Source organism: Acomys minous (assembly GCF_964271855.1).
Source record: "Acomys minous genome assembly, chromosome: 14".
NCBI classification, from domain to species: domain Eukaryota; kingdom Metazoa; phylum Chordata; class Mammalia; order Rodentia; family Muridae; genus Acomys; species Acomys minous.
The window spans coordinates 48,456,321-48,479,928 of NC_140496.1; the positions used below are offsets into that span (position 1 = coordinate 48,456,321).

General features: G+C 43.9%; 1 protein-coding gene across 6 annotated transcripts in view; it reads right to left on the bottom strand.

The window, feature by feature from the left end:
- SLC10A7 (solute carrier family 10 member 7) overlaps positions 1-23,608 on the bottom strand; it is a 229,376-nt gene that overhangs the window by 138,079 nt on the left and 67,689 nt on the right. For 4 of the 6 annotated variants that reach the window (XM_084757533.1, XM_084757535.1, XM_084757537.1 and 1 more), the window contains exon 5: positions 14,446-14,484. The exons of 1 other annotated variant lie outside the window; for it this stretch is intronic. In XM_084757533.1, coding sequence (XP_084613659.1) covers positions 14,446-14,484 — 39 coding nt within the window. Of the gene's footprint in view, positions 1-13,650; positions 13,885-14,445; positions 14,485-23,608 lie in introns of those variants that run through there. One more of the 6 variants, XM_084757538.1, reaches the window with a different exon arrangement.

Consider the following 23,608-nt stretch of genomic DNA (forward strand, 5'->3'; position numbering starts at 1 on the left):
GACTGTCAAGCACGGAAGTTTAAAGGGGATATACAGGGCCCAGAAATATCACTGTGTCTACTCTTAACATGTTTAAAGTTTCCAGCAACAGAAAAACTGCCTTAACAGGCAGAGGGGTTAGAAGATGCCATATCCAGCAGCTACACAAAGAGGCTTAGCACTGGATGGTAGAATTTTGCTGAGGAGTGGGTAAGAGGGTTGGGGTGGCGCCATTTCTAAGATATGCTGGATGGCACTAGCAGCAGCCAACTAGGAAAGCGTTCTCTAGAGGCTCCAACACTGCTTAAGGAAGCCTTTCAGGGTGTGACCTCATTTCACTAGACTAGAGTCCAGAACTGAGCTGGGCCTGTGGCCTGTGCTTGCAACTCCAGTATTTGGGAGGATAAGGCAGGAGGATTGTTGTTTAGAGGCCAAACAAGGCTACCTAATAAGATGATGATTATTATTCTTCTTCTTCTTCTTCTTCTTCTTCTTCTTCTTCTTCTTCTTCTTCTTCTTCTTCTTCTTCTTCTTCTTCTTCTTCTTCTCCCTCCTTCCTTCCTTCCTCATCCACCTCCTCCTCCTTTCCTCTTCTTCACTGGTTATATAGCTCAGGAGTCTCAGGAGTGCAGCGTTTGCATAGCACACTAGAGGCCCTAAGTTTAATTTCATTAAAAACAAGTTCTATTTTTACAAACAAAAAGGAAGCTCAGTATGAAGACTCCTGCTGTGCCAAGGCCTAGAGCAGAACTTCCTAAGCTGTTTTTCTACTTATGCTTAGAAACAAAATCAAGTTTGCATACTAATAAAATGGATGTGCTGCTTATTTTAACATAAAAAATTAAATCTGAATACTTGATGTTAAATTTTCCATGTTTTTTTGAGCTGATTGTATTTGGACTTTATAATCATGAATGCTAAGACCATCACTTTGCATAAATATGTAGTAGAGAATGGCAGGGTATGTTTATGGTCATTTTAGAAATTACTGGAAATTCTTTTCTCTCTCTCCCCCCCCCCGCCCTTTTTTTTTTTTTCTTTTTTGCATCAATCAGGGTTTCTCTGTGTAGACTTCGCTGCCCTGGAACTCAGTCTGTGGACCAGGCTGCCCTTGAAGTCACAGAGATTTGCTTGATTCTGCCCCCTGAGTGCTAGGATTAAAGATGTGTGCTACCATTGGCTGGCTGGAAATTATATTCTAATCCCAAATCAAAATTCACTTTATGACTTTTTTAATGAAATGTCAACAACTCAAACAGCAATTTTAAAACCAAACATTTGAATACAACACAATTCAAAGAGATACTGATTTAATAATTATATACTAAGGAATGATAGGAAGAAAATAGTAAAATTTAGTTTCTATAATTAAAATACTGTTAGTAATTAAGTACAGAAAACTTAATGTACAATAAAAATCCTATAGTTCATAGCAGATGATAGCCCTGACCATGAGCATGGGGGCTTGGGCAGTGTTTGCTGGCATGGGGCTATGTGGTGTGGTGGTAGGCAAGGTGCAAAGAGCGAGTTGTGTGTTCAGAATCACGGCAGCTGGAAAGCCGTGTGCAAAGCGTTGGTTGGTGCTAACAAAAGCACCATGGACTACTACATTGGTTATTTTCTAAGTCTTATTTTACTTATTATTATGTGTGTTTATGGTATTATGTGTAAGAGGTCAGAAGACACATTTCTTTTTACCATGGGTCCCAGGCTTACAGAGTGAGCGCTTTTATCTGCTGGGCCGTCACAACAGCCTCTATTATGCTGACTTTTGAGTTGGTTTTTGGTTGTTGCATGTTTAGAAATCTTTATTATTGCCAATTTCCCCTAATCTAGACATTTGGGCACATAATCCCACATGCTTTTGCAACCCACAGTCTAAAGCCACAGCACAGAGCACATAGGCAGCAGGTTGACATCGGCTGTGTGAATCACTGGATAAGTGACAGGAGCATTTTGTCATTTCTCCTGTTCTTGGGGTTCTTTGCAAGACAACTTAAAAAGCCCTAGTCAGTGTTCGTTAGTGTCTGTGGATTCAGAATGCCCGCAGATCACTCGTTCACCACCCAATGCACCAATGGACACCCTGCTGCCAGGCCACGTCTTCCAATGTACCACGTTAGGCATGATCTGCTCCTTGTCAAAGCCTTCCGAGCTGAAATCTATATACCATGTCAGCTAGTATGGCTGGCCACTGAGTTCCCCAAGATCCTCCTTTTTCTACCCGCTGCCAGAGTTGGAGTTCTAGGGATGCCCTACTGGTCCTTTTAGTGTGGACGCTTACTTACACAGCAAACACTTTACTCATTCTGCCACCTTCCCAAGACCCTATCATAAATATACAATAAAAACATAGGCCAGGAGGCAGTGGCACAGGCCTGTAATTCCAACACTCAGGAGGCAGAGGCAAACAATCTCTGTGAGTTCAAGGCCAGCCTAATCATACAAAGCAAGTCCAGAGAAACCCTGGCTCAAAAAATAAAAAACCAAAGCAAACCAAACAAAACACATGGGGCAGCGCATACATTGTTCATACACATAAACAAATAAAGGATGATAGGTAAGTGAAACTTTAAAATAACAAGTAAAACAAATTATATTAAAAATACACAATTGTAAAAATAGTTTATCTAATAAGCATCCCTCTTCAGTGTCCTCCGCTAGAACTTTCTGCAGTGATACAATGTGTTGACTGCACTGGCCTGGGCAGTAGCCAACAGCCACATGTGGCTAGTCTGACTGAAGGACTGAGTGTTTAGTTTTAATTAATTTACATTATTTGTGTGTGTGTGTGTGTGTGTGTGTGCGTGTGCGTGTGCGTGTGCGTGTGTGTGTGTGAAGGCCAGAGGTCAACTTGGGAACTGTTCCTTAGGAGCCATCCACCTTGTTTCTTTAAGACAGCCTCTCACCAGCCCGGGTCTCACTGATTTGCTGGGGTAGCTTATTAGCAAACCCCGGGGTCTCCTTGCTTTGCCCCTTCAGTGCTGGCTCTAAGTACGTGTGGCTACTTTTAAAATGCAGGTTCTGGGGATCAAGTCCCCATGCTTGTAAGGCCAGTGCTTTACCAACCAGCTGCAACAACCCCAACCCTACCCCTATCCCCCGCCAGCATGCAATTGTCATTACTTAATTTTAAATGGTTATGGTCTATGCCTATCATGTTGGATATGCAATATGGCATCCAAAAGTCTCTGTGCCTCTTGAATTGAGAAGTTCAGGAAATGTCCTTATGGCAGAGACATACAAGCTCACGGGAGACACTCGAGAGGTTTCAGTGTCAGTGAGATGTCAGGTACGGGAGTCGATAAAAGGGGGAAAGCGATCTGCCGTGGACACAGAGGACACAGGTGAAAATGACTGCTTAGTTCACCTATCTGAGCACCATCTAGAAAGAAGACCCCGCTCGAGTGTCAGGCTGTCTGCCTCCAAGGGCAGCATACCCTTACTGCAGAGGCTGCCAGAGTCATTGCCAACAGCCCGATGGACTCACACGTGGGAATTACCTCTCTCTTGCTTTCTCTAATGCCAGGTGAACCTCTTACTCAAATATCTTCCCATATGACATTCCACATGAAGACAGGATGTGAGGACTCCAGTGTCCATGAGTCTCCTGCAGTCTTCTGTCCTCTCTTAATTAGCATAGGAGTAATGGACCCTACATAGCATTACCTGGTAAGGCCTTGCTGGAACCATTCCTTTAAGATGGAGTTTCAAACGTGTCCACAGTAAATCTGAGAGGGTGTGCTACCTGGGTCCCCAACAGTGAAGCACTCAGTCGTCTAAAATTGTGGGACGATTCACAGTGACCACAGAAAACAGGGACACAACTGGATTATTCCATGCGTGCGTGACGTCAGGCCATCACCAAAGCGAAGGAAGGAACTCTCGGGTTTTTGGAGGTGTCAATCAACTGCCGTTCCAATAGAGAAGGGAAATTCCTTTAGGCCATGTGCCCCTCCACCTGCAGTTCCCACACAGACAAGGAAAGAGAGGAATGGGCGGTGACACCTAGACACCTAAGACAACCAAGACAGACGCACGGTGCTCTCTGAGATTTTCATTATTCCCTGGTATATTTTTTTGGTACCAAATTGATGAAATCTTGAAAGAAATGGAGAGGGGAGGGGCAGACAGACAGACAGAGAAGGTAGACATGGCAGAGATTTGTAAAGGTGATTTTTTTGAGGTTACTCCTTTGGGAGCCTTGGCCCCGCTCTCTAAGCATACTTGGGAAATCCGTAAAGAAGAACTACTCTCTCTCTCTCAAGCTGCCCGTTTTCTACTCTGTTTTCTTAGCTACTTGTTTACACAGGTGGAAGTTTTGAATCCTTTCTTGCAGCTAAAAAGTCAATTTTTGACTTCCATAACTGACTTCAAATTGACTCAAATTTCCTTGTGTATCTAATGATGCGGGACTCACAGAGCTCTGAAGCAAATGCCTGTGAGTCAAAGACGCAAAGCTTGCGCTGAGTTCCTCGTGTTCCGGCTCATCCCCTCCTCCACTTAAGAACCAGAAAGCAAAGGGAAAGGGGAAACAGTAGCAACTACAATTTTTTTTCCTCAATAAGCAAGACATATTATATCCTATTGACGATTTTAATGGTGGAAACGACTGAAAACTTTGCCTTGTTCCATCTGTGCACCTCAGCAGCCACTGGGCAGGGACCTGCACAGCTTTTTTTAGGTGGCTCCCAGAAGTGCAGATGTCACAAGGAGATTGGGGCGGGAGGGAGAGGTATCTTAAGAAAATGGAACAGTGGGCCACAAGAAAACGCAGGGCATCAGCTAGCCTGGGCTCACAGGGACTCACAGAGACGAAACGCTCACGGAGCCTGAACGAGACTGACCTGGGTAGGTCCTCTGCACACAGGGTATTGCGTGGCTTGGTGTCCCATGGCACTCCTCACAGTGGGAGCAGGCTTGTCTCTGACTGTTCTGCCTGCTTCTGGAACCCTTCCCACTGGGTGGCCTCAGTTCAACCTTAACGCAAGGGGAGGTCTCTTATTTGGTCAGCTGGTTGGTTTGGTTTTTTTAAGACAGGGTATCTCTGTGTAGCTTTGGCTGTCCTGGGCTCACTTTGTGGAACAGGCTGGCCTCGAACTCACAGAGATCCGCCTGCCTCTGCCTCCCGAGTGCTGGGATTATAAGCGTGTGCCACCACATCCAGACGGGGCGCCTAGTCTTACTGCAGCTGGATATGGCATGTTTGGTTGACATCCCTGGGAGGGCTGTCCTCCTCTGAGGAGGACGGAGGAGGAGCGGATGGAGGAGGGCTGCCCTCCTCTGAAGGAGGACCAATGAGGGGCGGATGGAGAGTTTGAAGAGTGTGGACTGAGAGGAGGGGAGAGAAAGCAAACTGATGTCAGGCTGTGATGTGTGAGAAAAAAAGATCGGGACGTAGTATGTGAGAAAAAAATGAATAAAACTGTAAAAAAGAAAAGAAAATGGAACCAATTTCCCATTTAAAAGAAATAGATGCTCAAAAGTTATATGTTCCTTCTTTTAGAATATTAAGAATCCATCTCTTGGGGCAAAAGGTGAAGCTGATCTGGCAGAGTGCTTGCTGAACCCCAAACCCCCTCAGAAAACTGGGCATGGACGCACAAGCCTATAGTTTTCAAGCTTACACGTTTACGTTTTCTGTAGAATACTGTCGGTTTCTCCTCAGTACTATCTCGGGACAACATATATGTCACTTTGTAGATGTAAGAATGCCACGATGAGGCTGTTACGTGGGAAACACCAGCAGAGGCCATGACAAGTCAAAACCAGCTTCCTTACCCAGGGTCATCATGAGCAGATGAAGTATTTTCAAACTATTATTTGCATTAATAGGACCCCCAGATGATTATCAATTCATAAAAATTCAGACTATAAAGTAAAAGAAAATACATGTGAACTTATGTCAGATGCCATATAGGAAAAAACTTCATATACAAAGACACTGAGGAAAATCTATCAGGAAAATAGGATAAGTTGGACAGACTTAAAAAATTTTAACTTTTACAATCATAAGCAAAGTAACAAGTCCTAGCTGTAACATATCTCTAAACATAAACTCCAAATGGACCACAAGCAAGCAAAAATGTTAAAACCAAAACTGACTGTTAAAATAAATATCTGATAAATGATTGTGTCCAAAATAAAGGCCTACACCCAAGTAAAAAAAGGAGCGGAGTTCAATTTCTTTTTTAAATGAGCAAGAAATATGAACAGTCACAATCCAAAGTGGGCTAAGACGGTAAGTCAGCACGCACATCACCATTAACCAGTGAGGAAACAAAGGCAAATGAAAGCTGATGACATATTACTACATGCCTTCAAGAATGACAAATAAAAAACTGCTAAAACCAAGAGCTGGCAAGGGTGCAGAACACCTGGACTCCTTACACGCTCCTCTGGGAACCTACCACAACGCAACCGTTTGGAGGCTGCTTCTAATTCAAAACACATTACGACCCAGCAACTTCATTCATAAGTTCTCCCTGTGAGATGTAGGAAAATGTGCCTATAGGAGGTCTATATACAAATACAGCAACTGGGTCCACAATCAGCAAACACAAGAAACAAGTTGTCAGCTTTCTAGCTCTATAGCAAAATATCTTACAGAGACCTTATAAAGAAAAAAGGTTTACTTTGGCCCAGTCTGTGATAAGGTAGAGCATTGTTTTTTGGTCTCTGCTGGCTCCCCAGTATCCTTCTAAGATTCCCAGTACCTCCCAACAGCAGCACCCTAGGGAGCAAGCCCTGTGGAAGTCATTCAATATCCAAAGTACCACACAACCGAAAGCTCATCAATATCCACTTAACAAGCAATGCGATGTGACTTAGCAATGGCTTGATGACACATGACAAGAACCACAAAAGGGAAAATGACAAAGGGATGGTGGCCAGGTTCAGCTTGAAAGACAGCATTTGAAGCTGTGCCATTCACAGGACCCCCTGGAAAAGGCAAAGAGGGGGATACACTCCACGGCAGTCGGGAGCGGAGCTGGGAGAAGGACTGAGAACAAATGGGCCCGGAGGAACCTCGTATCAAACAGACGTCGCCTCACCGTGACTGCAGCACAGCAAGCATGGGTGTGCTTGTCAAAGCTGGAACTGACCAGCCAGTGTGGGCAAACATTACTACCTACAAAGGACCTCTGTAAATGTGACATGTAAATTAAGTTTCTGCCAACAATAACAGCACAAACGAATGAGTCAATGAAAGGTATTTACAATGGGAGAATAGATTAACCTTGGTAAATGTTTGCTTCAGAGGAAGAGAAGAAAGAAGATGAGAACCGTGTGCTTGTTAAGAACTGGGAGCCGGGCTGGAGAGATGGCTCAGAGGTTAACAGCACTGACTGCTCTTCCAGAGGTCCTGAGTTCAACTCCCAGCAACCACATGGTGGCTCACAACCATCTATAATGTGATCTAATGTGCACTATATACATAATAAATAAATATTTTTTTAAAAAAGAAAAGAACTAGGAGTTGCTGCGCAGCTGAGCCGAAGCCCAGAACACTGAGCAGTTCTCACAGTTTGGGTTCAAATTAAGGAAAGGGGAGCTTGATTTTAACCAACTTTGAGGGCCATGTTTCTAAGGAGGACCTTTTATAAACATGTAGAGTAACGTATATTTATTTATTAGTGCCCAAAAAGATCTTGAAGCAAATGCTTTTTCAATTTGGGAATGATGACATTTTTAAAAAGAATAAAAATAAAAATGAAAGCACGTGGTATTTGTTAAAGGGTAATAAAATAACTCTAGTCAATTGGCTAGTTCTATGCTAGTAGATTTCTTTAAATAGTAATGAAATCATTGCCTTAAAAAAAATCCATCATTATTAAAATAAAAAAACAAAATTTGCTTCAACCTCCACCAAAATTAGATTTGTAAGTTGCTGGTCATCCCTATAATTAAATCTACGTCACAAATCTGCAAGAAAAATGGCCACCGTGACTAATGCATTTACTTACTACACCAGTCCATCAGGCCGCACAGAGCTTTATGCTGCTAAAATGGAGTAGGTAAACATTCTGCACATTTTTATTAAATAGCAAGGCTGTTTTTTATTTACTTAACTGATTCATTCAGATAAGAGTTTGTTTTTTAAAATGAATTCAAATTCAACTGCAAGAGGGCCCTCCTTCCCATGCAGGGTAGCATCTTCGTAGTCCTACCGTGCCTGGCACTTTGACACACTTGCCTGCTGCTGGACAAGCATTGTACAGAAAAGTCTGAGAAAGAAACAGCCATGGGCTTCATGGCTGAAATCCCTGATTCTGGAATTTTCCTCATTTGTCCTGAAGGGTTCTAACTCGCCTCCTGATGAAGTGGCTGAGAAGCCTCAGAACAGCTCCATCCTGGAGACTCAGTGGACACATGGAGAGTCTTAGAGAACAGGCTGACTCACACACAGGCAAATCCTCCTGGGACTGATGCTAATTTCATCTTCTGGAAAAGGAGGGCAGGCAGGGGACAGCCGTTGTAAGCTAGAGTTTAGCTACGAAGTTCCAGGAGCTTCTTCCCATGTGATTTAATATCTGCTACCTCTGGCCATAACAAGATAGTTTTTATTTATGGTGTTGCTGCGAAGTTTGGGCTTAAGATAAATTCACATTTTAAAAGTGGGTCTGATGTAACAAGCAGCATGCTGACATGGCAAGGCTCGTAATGGAGCCTGAAAGAGGGGAAACTGCACCGAGGGCGGCCCCTGCCATCCCATTTCTCCTGTATTGTTAATTTTCTATCTCATGTGAAGGAAGCTCTTGGTGAGAGCTGTAGCCTTCTCTGGCCATCTGCAGGGCTCACCAGCCAGGGACACCAATGACTGTGAGCTTGGAATGAGATGGTCCAAAGCCACATTATCTCAGGCCATCTTTAGCCCTCTTAATAGTCCTTTACTGTCTGTCCTCCTTGTGTGAGAGTTGCTATCTTTGGGACAATTAATTAGGTAAGTCCTTTGGAATGTACAGAAACCTAGCTCCCCACCCCCACTACAAAGGGCTAAGATGACATCAGATAGCAGAGAATCCCATTTGCTCCAGCCAACCACGTAATGTGTTTAAGAAGTGTCTTCATTTGTGACTTTCTGTGTTCCTTTGCTCTGTTACTACCAAAGCTTCAGGAAACGACTTCCACATTGAAATACAGAATTCGTGGAGCCCTAAGTCTGTCTTCCCGGGCCATCACCACTCATATTTGGCTTTAGAATAAAGTTTTATTCCCTTTACATAAGCTTTGCCTTTCGTATGACATTGTTAAATGAGTCAACAGTATAGTTTTGTTTGTGTACTCCGCCCTGTGTGTTGAGGCAGGGTCTCTCCCTGGTCTATAACTCAAAACGTAGGGAAGGCTGCACCCTGCTCTGCCCATCATCCTGGGGTGGGATTACAGGCACAGAGCACAATACCTGGCTTTTGTGGGTGAGTGTTGAGAAGCCCCCAGAGCCTCAGCTTGTGTGGCCAGCACTGTGCCAGCTAAGCCACCTCCTCGGCCCTCAAATCATCATTTAAAATTCCTGAACTTTGAAGGGTAAACCAAGATTCTAAGTAAATAATTTGGATTGGTTAAAATCAACACCATTAGTACTGAGCAAAATGACCTCCATATCCCTGAGCTAAATACAACCTAGACTTAGGTAAAAGAAAAAAGAAGGAGAAATTAAATGTCTGGCCTCCCGCACTCAGGAGACTCAGGAGACAGGATCAGGAGTTCAAGTCAGGGACCATGCAGAGAGGAGGGCGGGAGAGGAAAGAGGGGAGGAAGAGGAGGAATGAGAGGGAAAGACTGAGTGTTGGGGGAGGGGAAGAAAAGGGGAAGGGAGGAAATATTATTCACCTTCATTAATATTTGACATTCTTCACTGTTTTTGCTGAGGCCCTCTTCTGGCCTCTGAGGGCACCAGGCTCACATGTGTGCACTCATGTACATGCAGGCAAACACTCATACACATTAAAACAAACAAATAAATAAAAAATTTTTTTCAAAATCTGAAAACAAACACACCTCCTTCTGATAAGGATGTGGTTACATGCAAGATACTGCTTTTGAAATGTGTAGGTTTCATATGCAATGTATGAACATATTCACTGTGGGGTGCATGGAGTATGTACTATGGGATGCATGGGCGTATGCACTGTGTGGGGTGCATGGGCGTACGCACTGTGTGGGGTGCATGGGCATACGCACTGTGTGGGGTGCATGGGCGTACGCCCTGTGTGGGGTGCATGGGCGTACGCCCTGTGTGGGGTGCATGGGCGTACGCCCTGTGTGGGGTGCATGGGCGTACGCCCTGTGTGGGGTGCATGGGCGTACGCCCTGTGTGGGGTGCATGGGCGTACGCCCTGTGTGGGGTGCATGGGCGTACGTCCTGTGTGGGGTGCATGGGCGTACGCCCTGTGTGGGGTGCATGGGCGTACGCCCTGTGTGGGGTGCATGGGCGTACGCCCTGTGTGGGGTGCATGGGCGTACGCCCTGTGTGGGGTGCATGGGCGTACGCCCTGTGTGGGGTGCATGGGCGTATGCCTTGTGTGGGGTGCATGGGCGTATGCACTGTGTGGGGTGCATCGGCGTACGCCCTGTGTGGGGTGCATGGGCGTATGCACTGTGTGGGGTGCATGGGCGTATGCACTGTGTGGGGTGCATGGGCGTATGCCTTGTGTAGGGTGCATGGGCGTATGCCTTCTGTGGGGTGCATGGGCGTATGCATTTAGATGTCATTTTAGTTATCCAGAGCACATGGAGCCACCAAATTCTATTCAAACCTCATCAAGAAAGAAATCTCAAATCCCTTACCATGTCCCACAGTAACAATAAGCTGAGCAACTAAAATAGCCAGAGGAGGAGGCGGCACTAACTTCTGAATTTAAAGAAATTCTCTATGGCACAATTTCAAAACACTCTCTTGGTCTGAAATTTATGTAAATTGAATTCATTTATCATTAGTTATTACCAGTATGCCTCCATTAAAAAAAGTTTTATATAACAATTAGTTCTTAAAATCACTCTGTTTTAATTAGACCTGGGACTTTATTAAACTAGCTATAAATGTATACCATATTTTATTTTTTATACCCAGATGGCTGAAAAATCAACAAAAATACTCTTAAAATACCCTTAGGTTGGGCTGGAGAAATGGCTCAGAGGTTAAAAGCACTGACTGTTCTTCCAGAAGTCCTGAGTTCAATTCCCAGTAATCATATGATGGTTCATAACCATCTATAATGAGATCTGATGTCCTCTTCTGGCATGCAGATATACATGCTGGCAGAACTGTATACATACATAATAAAGAAATAAATAAATATTTTAAATAAAAAAAATACCCTTAGGTCTTTCATTAAAATTTCATCTAATAAAAGTCTTTCAAAAGTTTCAGGTAATCAAAATTATTCTGAAATACTAATGTGTGTTAGATTTCAGCATATACTAGAATGTTTATATAGAATATTCTAACATGTGTTCTCTGATGGAGTACATAACAGAGAATTCATACAGACTAACATACATAATCTCTGGCTATGAGTGACTATTTCTTTTGTGTGTATACACATATGCAGTGCTCACACACACAAGGAATGGTCACTTATAATATATGCGCGTGCACACACACACACACACAGATGATCACTCATAACAGAGAAGAGCCATCAATTCAGTGTATCTTAGAGCTTCTTTATAATACCTGACAGAGATAATTTCCTCACTTGGTGAATGTCAATAGCCACATCCAAAAACATCTATAATCAGAGACTGGCCTAGCACCCAGGTGTGAATTTTCACTCAGAGCTGTTCCTACTACGTCACACAAGCGTTTTCTCCGAGTCATCCTTTCCATCAACATGGTCCTACAGATAGATGGTGCAACGTGCCCACAGTATAGACAGGGAGGCACCTGGTTCAGGCAACACTCAGTCAAGAGCGAAGCCAAACCCATCTTGCTTCCAGTGGGGTGACTGCTACCTAGAAGCACAACATTCTGTCATAAAACAAAACTCCCGGCCAGGCAGTGGTGGCTCATGCCTAAGGGAGATCTCTGTTAGTTCAAGGCCAGCCTGGTCTACAGAGCAAGTTCTTAGACACCCAGGCTATACAGAGAAACCCTGTCTCAAAAAACCAAAATAATAATAATAATAATGATAATAATAACACCACCATTTCTTACGACTGATTTATGATTCAGAGGTTCCCCTCTGTAGAAGGAGTCTCCCTCCTAATACCAACGCAAGGACCAATTTCTCATACCACTCCACTACAAGTTCGGTCTTCAAACCTCTATACTTTTGCATATTCCTCATGACAGAAAGTACAAGCTGGCTCTTGCCTTGTACAATTCTCGTCGTTAGTGACAGAAATCGTGGTAAACTGCTACATTTTGCTGATGAGGTGTGACTGTGTGGCTAATTTCTGCAAGAAGATATTAGTAGAAGGATGGTGTTGGTAGTTCAGGAATGCTACCGTGAGTGTGTGCGTTCGTGCGAGAGAGAGAGAGAGAGAGAGAGAGAGAGAGAGAGAGAGAGAGAGAGAGAGAGAGAGAGAGAGAGAGAGAAAGGGGGCGGTGTGTGTGTATGTGCGTGCGTGCGTGCGTGCGTGCGTGCGTGCGTGCGTGTGAAGGGGGGGGGGGCGGCAGCTCCAGCAGCTGTCCTGGCTCATGAGCCAACACTGAGTAAGGAAGCCACATGCTACAGAGGGGACAGCAGAAAGACATGAGTCCTGTCCCCTGAGAGACCAAGTCATCACATCATATTGGGATGAGGCCTCCATGCACTCCATCAACCAGAGTTTATTGTAATTATGTTAAAGAAGGAGGGAAAACAGGATTATCTGTTATTACACTGGGTAACGCATGCACAGGCAACCCCGAGTGCAAAGAAAAGGAAGGAAGGAAACGTAACATAAGAGAGGATACGCTGCCACTTCATGTTCTACTCTCGCCTGTAGTTCAAGGCTGAGCTTGGAGAGATGCCTCAGTGGGACCGCTGCACGAGTGCACGCTGCCTGCGCCAGCCAGCTGACCGCCATGTAGCCACAGGAACACCGTTTCTTGAGATTCTTACCTTTGACACTGTTTTCTTTTTTTAGTGTGTCCCATCCACAGGCTATTGGAGCGACCTCGTATTTCTTGTCCTCACCAGAGCTACTTGAAAACTGTGTGTGTGTGTGTGTGTGTGTGTGTGTGTGTGTGTGTAACAGTAACAGGGTCTTGTTATGTAACTGAAGATGGCATTAAACTTGTGACAGGCCTAGTGCCTCAGCTTCCCAAAGGCTAGGCTTATAGACATAGCTGCCATGCCTGACCAAAAGGTTACTTTCAAATAGACTTTATTACTTTACTTCAAGCCAAATAAAAATATGGTATCAAAAAAAACCAAACAATAACAAAACACAAAATCCAATAACTGTAAGAGCGGAGCACACTTCAGCAATGTATGTCACAGAGTCAGCACCATCTAGAAGGCAAACCTGTAAAGCTAGGGAGCATTTGTGGAACTGATACTAGATTAACAATGTGTCTGAAAGCTTCAACTACCATTTAACGCACACAATATAGAAACAAGTGACATACAGAATCTACTAAGCACACATAGCTGGTATTTTTCCTAGACTCATAAGCCAGTTTGCATCCCACTAGTTTTATTCCCAGGCATTTGTAAGTCTGTAAATGAGTTCTGCACCAAAGACAGATAATCCAATTTATTTTCATGGATTTAGCAAATTTGAAGTTAAATGCATTATTATTGAATAATAAACTGTTTCTATCTCCATTCTTTCATAAGACTAATCAAACACTGTGATAATCTATTTTAAAATAATTGTCTAAATGGTAAAACAACAGCCTGGTGATTACAGTAGTTCTGCTTGCACAAGTGGAAGAACTTTTCTATCGTTTCATTATACTTTATATTTCAATCTCTAAAAAAAAAAATAGATTTGTTTCCTTGCTACTTATACATGAATTATATCCTCATGTCAGGTTTTTGTTGTTGTTGTTGTTATTGTTCCACAAAGATTTCTCAGACACATCCAAGATCCTAAGTAGCTTCTCTGACAGGGAAACACAGAGAATAACTGATGTCTCAACCGTAAGTCAGCATCCCCTTCCTGACCCAGCTGGACCATGTTTCCTTTTCAAAACCCCCTGTCCCATGACACAAAATAATAAGCATGTAAAAGAGCTCATTAAGTGATCAATATATTGGCATAACCTCTATAAGGAGACACACAGCATTTTAATTGATTCCTTGAATCCATTAACAGACTATTAACCCCAAGCCTCCAAAATATACTGTAAGAGAACAGTCTCTGTTTTCACTTACTGATTTTCCTTGGGGTATAATTAAAGGCACACGCAAAGATCCCAAAACTGTGATATTTAACCACGAGTAAAAGAAATCCAGCTCTTCCTATATCATTTGTGCAAAACAGTATCTTCATAAAAATTGAAACACGCAGCGTTAAACCGTGTGTACTCACCAAAAAACTTCCAAATGCTGAATTAAATATCGCAGCTGCCTGCAGAGAAAATAAAAGGGAGACAAACTCACCAAAAGTAAACAGGAACAGGACGAGCAAAGATTACCACGCTCTCTCTTCCCCACTGTTCCAAACCTCAGACACTGACCCTGTAAAGTAAAGTTAGCCACTGTGTTCAAAGATCGCCAGTGGCCTACAGTTTACTAAGATAGATGGCTGCAGCTCAGCAATTCATCAATAATGGGTCTCAGAAGCAGGTAGGGAAAGGCTCGCCAGGAGATGCTTCAAAACAGATGACGGTCCAAAAGATCCATCCCCAACAGTAAGTCAGAGCCTGGTTGTTATTGATTTTGCTGCTAGAACTATAAAAACCAGTGGTTGATTTATACGTAACATTGCGCATTGCTAAGCTGGGAGAGCAGTAAGGCAAACGTTAGTTACTGCTCCCTCCTCTCGTGGACTGTCACCACGGGGTGACAGCTGTTGTCCCACACTTTAGCACCAAGGACAGGGCTGTTGAGACCAGAACTATTGTCACGTTGATCATTTCTGGATTCGAAACAAGCAAGGAAACGTGCAATTGGTACCCCAAATTAAAGAAGAAGCAATTGATTCAGCTTACCAAAGCATCCTTGAGTACACGAAGGAGGCTATACACTAAGTCAGTCCCTGTGTTCCACGCTGGCTTTTCACACTACTCAAAATGGGGAAACCCTTGCATACCTGATTTGAGGAAAGAAAATGAGAGGAAGGAAGGAAGGAAGGAAGGAAGGGAGGGAGGGAGGAAGGACGGACAGAAAGGAGAAAAGAGAGAAAACCAAAACTACACAAAAGGCAAGAGGGGCAGAGAAAACCTATTCACATGCCCAGCCAGTCCTGAGCAGTGTCGGCTAATCGTTAAGGACATCCCCAGCCGCAATGTAGAAAAAGAGGGCGTCAGTTTAGGAAGTTTGACTCAAGTCCAAAGCTCGGCTAAGCTGTAGCTGAAGTGCTTTCTGCTCCAGAAGAGGAGGCAATGTGAGTGAATGGATAATGAGGCCGCTGGCTCCAGAGAGCTTGGCTCTCTTATACCACTTCATAATTAATTCAAAGCTTTGATAATTTCATTAGATTTCTCCTTTGCTGGTCCTATCAATAAAAGATGGCACCGGACCCCAGCTCCTCTGTGGCATGAACACAGGCAACAAGCACAGACCAGGGAAACCTTTGCTTCCTGACAGGGACAGTGGCATATGGCGTTCCGTGCGGTACTGGGAGAGATGAAGAAGAATGAAAAGACTCTGTAAAATATCACAGATGACAACTTATTTTAGGCATCTTCCTAGAATCCCACTATGGACAATTCCAGGAAAGGCCCACGCGTGGAGAAAAACAAAAGGAGACAAGGGTGGGCTGTGAAGGACAATGGCGAACCCGGCTTCCATCCTGCACGCATGGACTTCCCAACGGTCTGCACACGTAGACCCCATTTTGTGCTTCAGATAAATTTAGCTTTTTCCTTCCAAATCATTTTCAGATCTCTTTACTAACCTTATGCAGGATAGATAGCAAGCGAGTCTGCCTAGCACTTATAGAAATGTGGAGTTATTTCAAGAGAATTCAGAAGTCGGAGCTGAGAAAGTACTACTGATAGACTTTTTGCTTAAAACTTGCATTTCTGTATTTGGGTGACCTACTCTTGAACTCTGAATTTAGAAAACCCCATAAAGATATACTTGGCATGGAGCTACAGAATAACCACTCAGCTGGAAAACGGGAAAGTGTTAAAATTCTGGACATTCCCCCAGGTTTCCCAAAAAGTTATTCCTTAGAAGTTAATTGTCTGTGGTTTGATACTGGACTTGTACCGGACAGATACCAATTAGTTCAAAGGACAACCAATAGGATGCTTGCCAGGCTATTGATTTCTCACTTACTACAATCTATAAAAGTTCTTTCTTATTTGTACTCGGGGCTCACACATGATCTGCTGTGCTGGTAATAGTGTGGGCCCCACTTAAGCTGAAGATAACAAACCCTTGTGTGTTTGCATCCATATCGGCTCCTAGCGTTCATTCCTGGCACAACACTACTGGCTACTCCTGACACGGCGCCTTTCCAGGCTCTCGTACTGCTCCATGTGGACTGGCTGAGACAACAGAGGGGCCAGGATGAGATTTCTTAGGTACCTCCTTGACTCTCTTCCGATGTTGGGGATGGATCTGAATCTTGTTACGCCATGCTCCCAGGAAGTAAACTGACAGCTTTTGTGAGAGAGTTGCTTTAGGGTTTGGGGTGCTCTGAAGATCAGATGAAACAAAACACTGCACCTACTGGAACCAGCTCAACAGCAGAGCAGCAGTACAGGAGGGGACTGGGATTTATTTCAAGAGTTTCAGAGACTGACAACAATGAAGACCATCTTTTATAGCACAAGTGTTTTCTGCCCCTTCCTACACTGTCTCCACAGCCTTCCATAAACAGAGCTCTCTCCGTTTCCGTCCCTGCTCCGTGATACTACTCCCGATTTCCCCAAATTCATATCATGCTATTTCTTACATCTTTGCTCTCTGGCCTAAAATGATTCATTCCCCCACGCAAGGGCAAGGGGGTGGGTGGGACTTACGCGACTCAAGGGTTATCTTAACAAACCAGCTTGAGGGCCACCCTTCCAAGTTTTCGGTGAGCCGGAACCCCATACACAGCCTAGCATATATGTCCTCCACTCACGATGGCCTGAATAAACCATGCCTGCCGCTAGGACACTCTAAGCGTATCTCCGCATGGCACTTGTCACACTCCCTTGGGCTCTGGTCACATGCCTCCTGGCCCCCTGCAGGCAAAGGTCTCCTAGAAAGGAACACGATCCAGCTCTCCCCTGTGCACGAACTGAAAACATTTACAGAATGACATATATAAATAAGATGCTTTGAAATCCCAAAGTCCACCTACTAAGCTAGTCTACGTCTGACAGAATCCAGGCATTGACAGGCCCAGGAGATGGGATCTGAAATGTCATACCACCAAGCAAAAGCCTGTTCGGCTTTTAATTTCTTTTTTTACCATGGTGTCTTTCTATATTCAGACAGGACTGAGGGTCCAGGAAATGGTTAGCCATTTCTTGTTCATTTAAGTCTCTTTGTGCCAAAATGTAATAATTGGCTTTAAAATAAAGTTAGGACTCTAGTTCCTACTCTGTGTGCTGGTGGTAGCCCGTGCTGGCTGCCTGGCAACTGAAGACACGGAGCCTCTGAAGCTGAAACGCTCCAAGGTGAACAACAGCAATGCATGCCTGTGTGTGTATGTGTGTGTGTGTGTGTGTGTGTGTGTGTGTGTGTGTGTGTGTGTGTGTGTGTGTGTGTGTGTATTTTGTTGGGTTTTTTGGGCTTTTTTCAAGACAGGGTTTCTTTGTGTAATAGCCCTGGCTGTCCTAGACTCACGTTGTAGACCAGTCTGGCCTTGGCCTTTCTGAGGACTGGAACTAAAGGCATGTGCCATCATGCCCGACTAAGCATTTAGTATTTACTTATAAGTTTGTTTTTTTCCAAACAGGGTTTTTCTCAGTGTAACAATCCTGGCTCTCCTAGACTCAATCTGTAGTTAGGCTGGTCTTGAACTCACAGATTCGCCTGCCTCTGTGGATTAAAGGCGTGCACCACCAATCCCAGCTAAGCACTACTGTACTTACTTTTTTTTTTTTTAAATCTTTAAAGAAAATACAAGATACATGAATGGAGATGAGCTATGAGCAGCACAGGTAGTTGGCGCTGAAGGGAGGGTTCTGGGTTCCACAGCACGGTGTTGTTTACTGTTGAGGCTGGAATCTGGAGGTTCTCCTGAGGCCCACAAGCTAAGGCTTGGTCTCCAGCTGAGGATGGGTGCCCTTAGGAAGTGGAGCACCCTGGCAGGAAGTTAGATCACTGGGGGCATAAAGCTACAATATTTACTGGGCCCTTGGTCCCTTCCTGGCCCCCTTTTCTGTTTCAGAAAGAGAGGCCTCCTCTGCCACCTGTTCTGGTCATGATGCTACCACAGGCTCAAAAGACAGGGCCAGGCTACTGGGACTGTCTAAAACCATGAGTCAAAAATCAATCTTGCTTATTAAGTTGCTTCTCTCAGTGACACAAAGCTAGCCAACGGAGTTGATAGAACAATTCCAAAGCCCATGCCCCTCCATGATGCTGCATTACATCTATGATGCTGCGGAACTAAAGCAACTGCATTCGGTGGGCAGCCAGCTTGAGGACAACTGGAGGAACATGCACTGGGTGACTGGCATTTGTAGCTAATATATCACTTTCAGTAATATTTCAGTAAGTGGTTTACTGAAAATTCATTATGTATTATATAACATGCCTTTATGAAGTTACTTGGAAAAGTTCACTTTCCTCATAACCCGTCTATAATCATTTAAAATAAACTTCCTTAAAACCTGAAGACAATCAGGACGGAGCGCTTCGAAGTCATGGACGCACTCATTTCCACCCCGGGATGGGAGATTACCACGTTCTACTTTATGGGAAGCCTGAAACTCACAAATCCCAGGAATGCACAGCGCTGACCAGGTTTCGTGCTAGGACTTACATAAATATGCCTGGTCCCTTTATAATCTGAACACTGCTGGGCCTGCCGAGCCTTCATGGTATTACCTCAAGGTTTGTCTCCATGGTAGTCCTCCCTTTTGTCTAGAAGTAACGAAGATGGGAGGCTGCTTAGAACAGGCCACAGCACAGCAAGGGTGGGAACATGAACAAATACTTCAGTTCTGTGATGTGCAGGGTTATCTCAATGCCATGTGAGAGGCTGCCATCTGACACCCTGTGACCAGATGCAACCAGCAGACAGACAAGCAAGACTTGAGACACTCTGGACCCAGAGGTGCTGATTCCAGACCCCCCGGTGTATTTCCAAGAGCAGAGCAGATGCACGTCTCTGGTCGCCGGCCAAAGCTGTTCCTTACTGAGAGGTAAAGACACCAGGAACAGGAAGATGGTGGCTACAGTCTGTAAGAGAGGGAGGACAGCGTGTGCTGGTATCTAGGCCTGCTGAGCTCAACACTTCCCTCTGCATGATGTCTGTGGCTATTACATCCTAAAGCAAGAACGAGCAGTGTGTGACCAGTGTTTGGCCACCTGCCACTCCCGACTCTAGGTAGTGGCTGATCTGACAGACTCTCAGGTGGCCACAATTCTGTTCCTCTCAGATGGTAAAAAATTCTGGTTTTTTGTTTTTGTTTTTTTCAAAATGAGTGAAATTAATGACGAAGAAAACAGAAAGCTTAGCCACATCACAGAAGGTCTGAGGAAGTTACAAAAAAGCTCTGGATGGTATTTTCTCAGAGATGCCAAGCATTACCACAGATATGGGTACCTATCTCTCACTACCTAGGATCTCTGGATCTCCAAAGCCTGACCTTACACTTCCTGTAATGCTCTTCCTTCTCCAATGCCTCTAGAACTTTCTATGCCTTACAGTCAGTCCCGTGACCCAAGAGTAGATCAGTAAAACCTGCTAGGAGCTCTTCCACCCCATGCCTCTGCTCAGCTCCAAAAGTCAGGTCTTCCTTGTCAATAATTTAACCTTGCTGGTCTATGAGGGTCAGAAGGAATGTAGAGGCAAAAGGTCAAAGATGGGCAGCTGCTGAGACAGTTCAGCAAGCAAACTTCCCTGTTGCCACGCCTGCCAACCTGAGTTTGCTCCCTGGAAACCACACTGGAAAAAGAAAGAACCAACTCCCAGCCCTCACAGGCTGTCCTCTCACTTACACACACACACACACACACACACACACACACACACACACACACACACACACACACACACTGGAAACCACAGTGTAAAAGGAAAGAACCAACTCCCAGCCCTCACAGGCTGTCCTCTCACTTACACACTTACACACACACACACACACACACATTTTTAAAGGCCAAAATAAGAAACAAAATTCTCATACTTTAACAATCAGCCAAGTGCTGGAGAGATGGCTCAGAGGTTAACAGCACTGACCGCTCTTCCAAGAGGTCCCAATTCCCAGCATCCCACATGGTGGTCACATCCATCTATAATGTGACCTGATACTTTCTTCTGGCCTGCAGGTGTACATGCAGGCAGACTGTATACATAATCAGATAAATACATCTTAAAAAAAACAATCAGCCCAACAGACTTTGCTGATAATTTATGATATTTAGACATTTGGCTTCCTAAAACTATATGGTAATTTATCCCAACAGCCAGTCTCTAGAAAAGCCAATTAGAATGTAAAAATTACTCTTAAACAGGATGAGGGAATGTTGCCTGCCCATCTAGACATGCATCCTACACAGATGACCCATAAGCTAAGACCAAGTAGCTTCCTCCTTAACTCTTTTTTAAAAAGACCTTTCCTTGCACCCTGCCATCGTCTGGAGAGGGAGGGGAATGCACAGTATAAACCTATCTTTACGCCCTTAGGAATGGAACAGCTTTTTACACAAATAGCACACATGAAAAAGAAAAAGCTAGCACGGTTACGAAGCATTCACCAATTTAAAGAAAGGCTCAGTTTGAAATATTTCAAATTCTTGGTCTAAAAATCACCGCTGGAATTAACACAGTTGCATTATTTTATAAATGTTGACACATATCCTACTTGAGAGTAAATGTTTGTTATCAAGTTGCCATTAGTAAATCTTTCTAATTTCTGCAGGTCCATATCTTAATACCATGGTTGGGGAAATAATAAAAAATTTTTTTGATATCTTTTATCTTGAGGTGAACAGTGTTACTATTACTGCTTGTAACTATTCCTCCCAATGCAGGCATGGGAAAAAAATATGCAAGTTCCTGTTTCTGGGCACTAAATTGAATCAGGTGTCCTCTTCTCTTAAGAAAATTAAGTTGCTTTTGTGCTGGCTCGTTTTAATGAGAGCGGAGTCGGCCGACAGTGACAAATGGCAATGACACCAGCGAGAGCTCGCAAGCGGGATACTGTGTGCATGGCACAGGCTTGCAGCCTATTTTTCACTGACTACTCTGAATGACTTCGCTGTTTCTTAAGGGGCCTATTAATCTCAAATTTAGTTATTACACAACGTTTATTTGAACATATATTCTGTGGATGATGACAGTTAATAAAGGAAATCTTTCACAAGCTGTATTTTTACATATCGCTCTAACTACAGCTCCTCGTCCTTTGATGGTATTGATGGAACAGTCCACATTGTTTGTACCAGGCTTTTTTTTTTTTTTTTTTTTTGGTAAGGCACATATATTCAGATTCCTTTCTAAGCACACAGGGACTCTTAAATAACTGTTAAAGTGCATAAAAAGAAAAAGCCCTAATGCAAAAATGGTAAAAAGTAAAAAGACATCTTAACTGTTCACAAAAAAAATCGTTTAATGTGCAAACTGACCCCTCTAAGCCAAACCAGGTGCCTTTTAACACTTTTAGAGCTCGGGTGCCTAATATGCAACGGCCCTTGCATACCAATCCATGCTCACGATAAGCACAGAGCCAGAAACACAGGGCAAAATCAATTTTCTCGAGGTGCAAAAAGAATCAAATAACAGCTCCGGCGCTTCACTCCTTGGCATGAGTTTCTCATAAAATACTAGGCACCGAGGACCCTGCAGATCCTGCAGTCATTTCTAGGCAGCTTTAAAGGATCCTTTTTGCATTTTCCTCAAAGTATTTATCAACTCAAATAGCCAAAGTGGTTCCAGTTCTGGGAGAAACAGTTACTTTAAGTGAACCCGGCCCACAATAATAACATTTCACTAGAGCCTCCAGGAAGGCTTGCAAACGTCCTTTATCATGGAGATGCATATGACTTCCTGCTGAAATCTCAGATTCAATGAAATCAGAATATTCTAGTGGGCAGGATCCTAAGGTTCACTTGCAAGCTCTTTACAATCAAGAGATAAAACTCCAGAGAGGAAAGGTCTCTCCCAAGGTCATGAGGATGGCCTGAAGCCAGAAGGGAAGCCGCTCCAGCCATTCTGCTGCCTCTAGGTAATGGCCACACTGGCTAGTTCATCCCTGATTTAAAGAGATATCCACCGACAATAGCTTTTACCCTTAAATCATAAAATAGTAAATAAATATGCAGAGGCCAATATATTAAAGTGGCCGTGGTCCTGTGGGATAGTGGGATTATAAACATTTTCTCCTCTGTGCTGCTCCTTGATTTTTAAGGTCTCTGAATTGCCTATATATTTAGTAAGGGGGAAAACATGAAATAAATGTTAGCTATTAAGCAATTATAATTAGAATCTTAGAAGCTCGCTCATCAACTTTTGGGCAAACAGAGCATAACCGTGTGTCTATGTCAGGTGCTCAGTTAACGTCTGGCTAAGGGCTGAATGGACAGAAGACGGTGTCACGGGGGAACTACTACCTAGCTGTCTTCACTGTACCATCACTACTGAGGGACAAACCGAGGCTATGAACCAGACGAGGAAGCCTTCCACCCGAACACATGAAATAAGCCTTGCTCAGTCCACACTGATGAAGCTAAACAGAAATCAGCTAGATTGTCACCTAGTACTTGACACATCTTTTGATAATGCCAATTTCCTGACATTCCTGATGTTTGATTTTTCTCCATCTTATCGGTTTCTGATCTTCACCAAAAAAAAAAAAGAACAAACGAAACAGTCCTCATTCATTTGACACAAAATGTTTAAGCCTAACTCTAAGATCAGGCCATTGGGTTACAAAAGTCAATCGCCTGCAGGGTCACTGTTAAGGACAATAGCCTAAACCAGAGTCAATGACTTCAAAGAGTTAAAAAAGACAAAACAAAACAAAACAAAAACCTGGCAATTAACAACCACGCTTTCCTGCAGGGGTGGAGTGCATTTCAATACTGCCCAGTGGCAGACAACAACCATCTCTCTGATCAATTAATGGAGGCTCTGTTCAATGCCAACCATGGATGGAGCTCTCAGCACACCAGGAGAGAATCTGGCCAAGAACTCCCCTGGCACTTAGTGTAGAAGGGCATCCACAAAACGGAAGTGACAACCTATGTCAGAGCAAGCCTGTGTTTCTTGCACGTTTTAGACTGCAGCTACTCAATGCTGTTATCTCTGCTCCTCTCCATCCATTAGGGCTAGGGATCTGCGAGCTTCTTAAGAGGGCAGTGGATCAATGGCCCAGCAACAGCTCTCTCTCATCAGCTTTTCATTAGCAATAAAATAG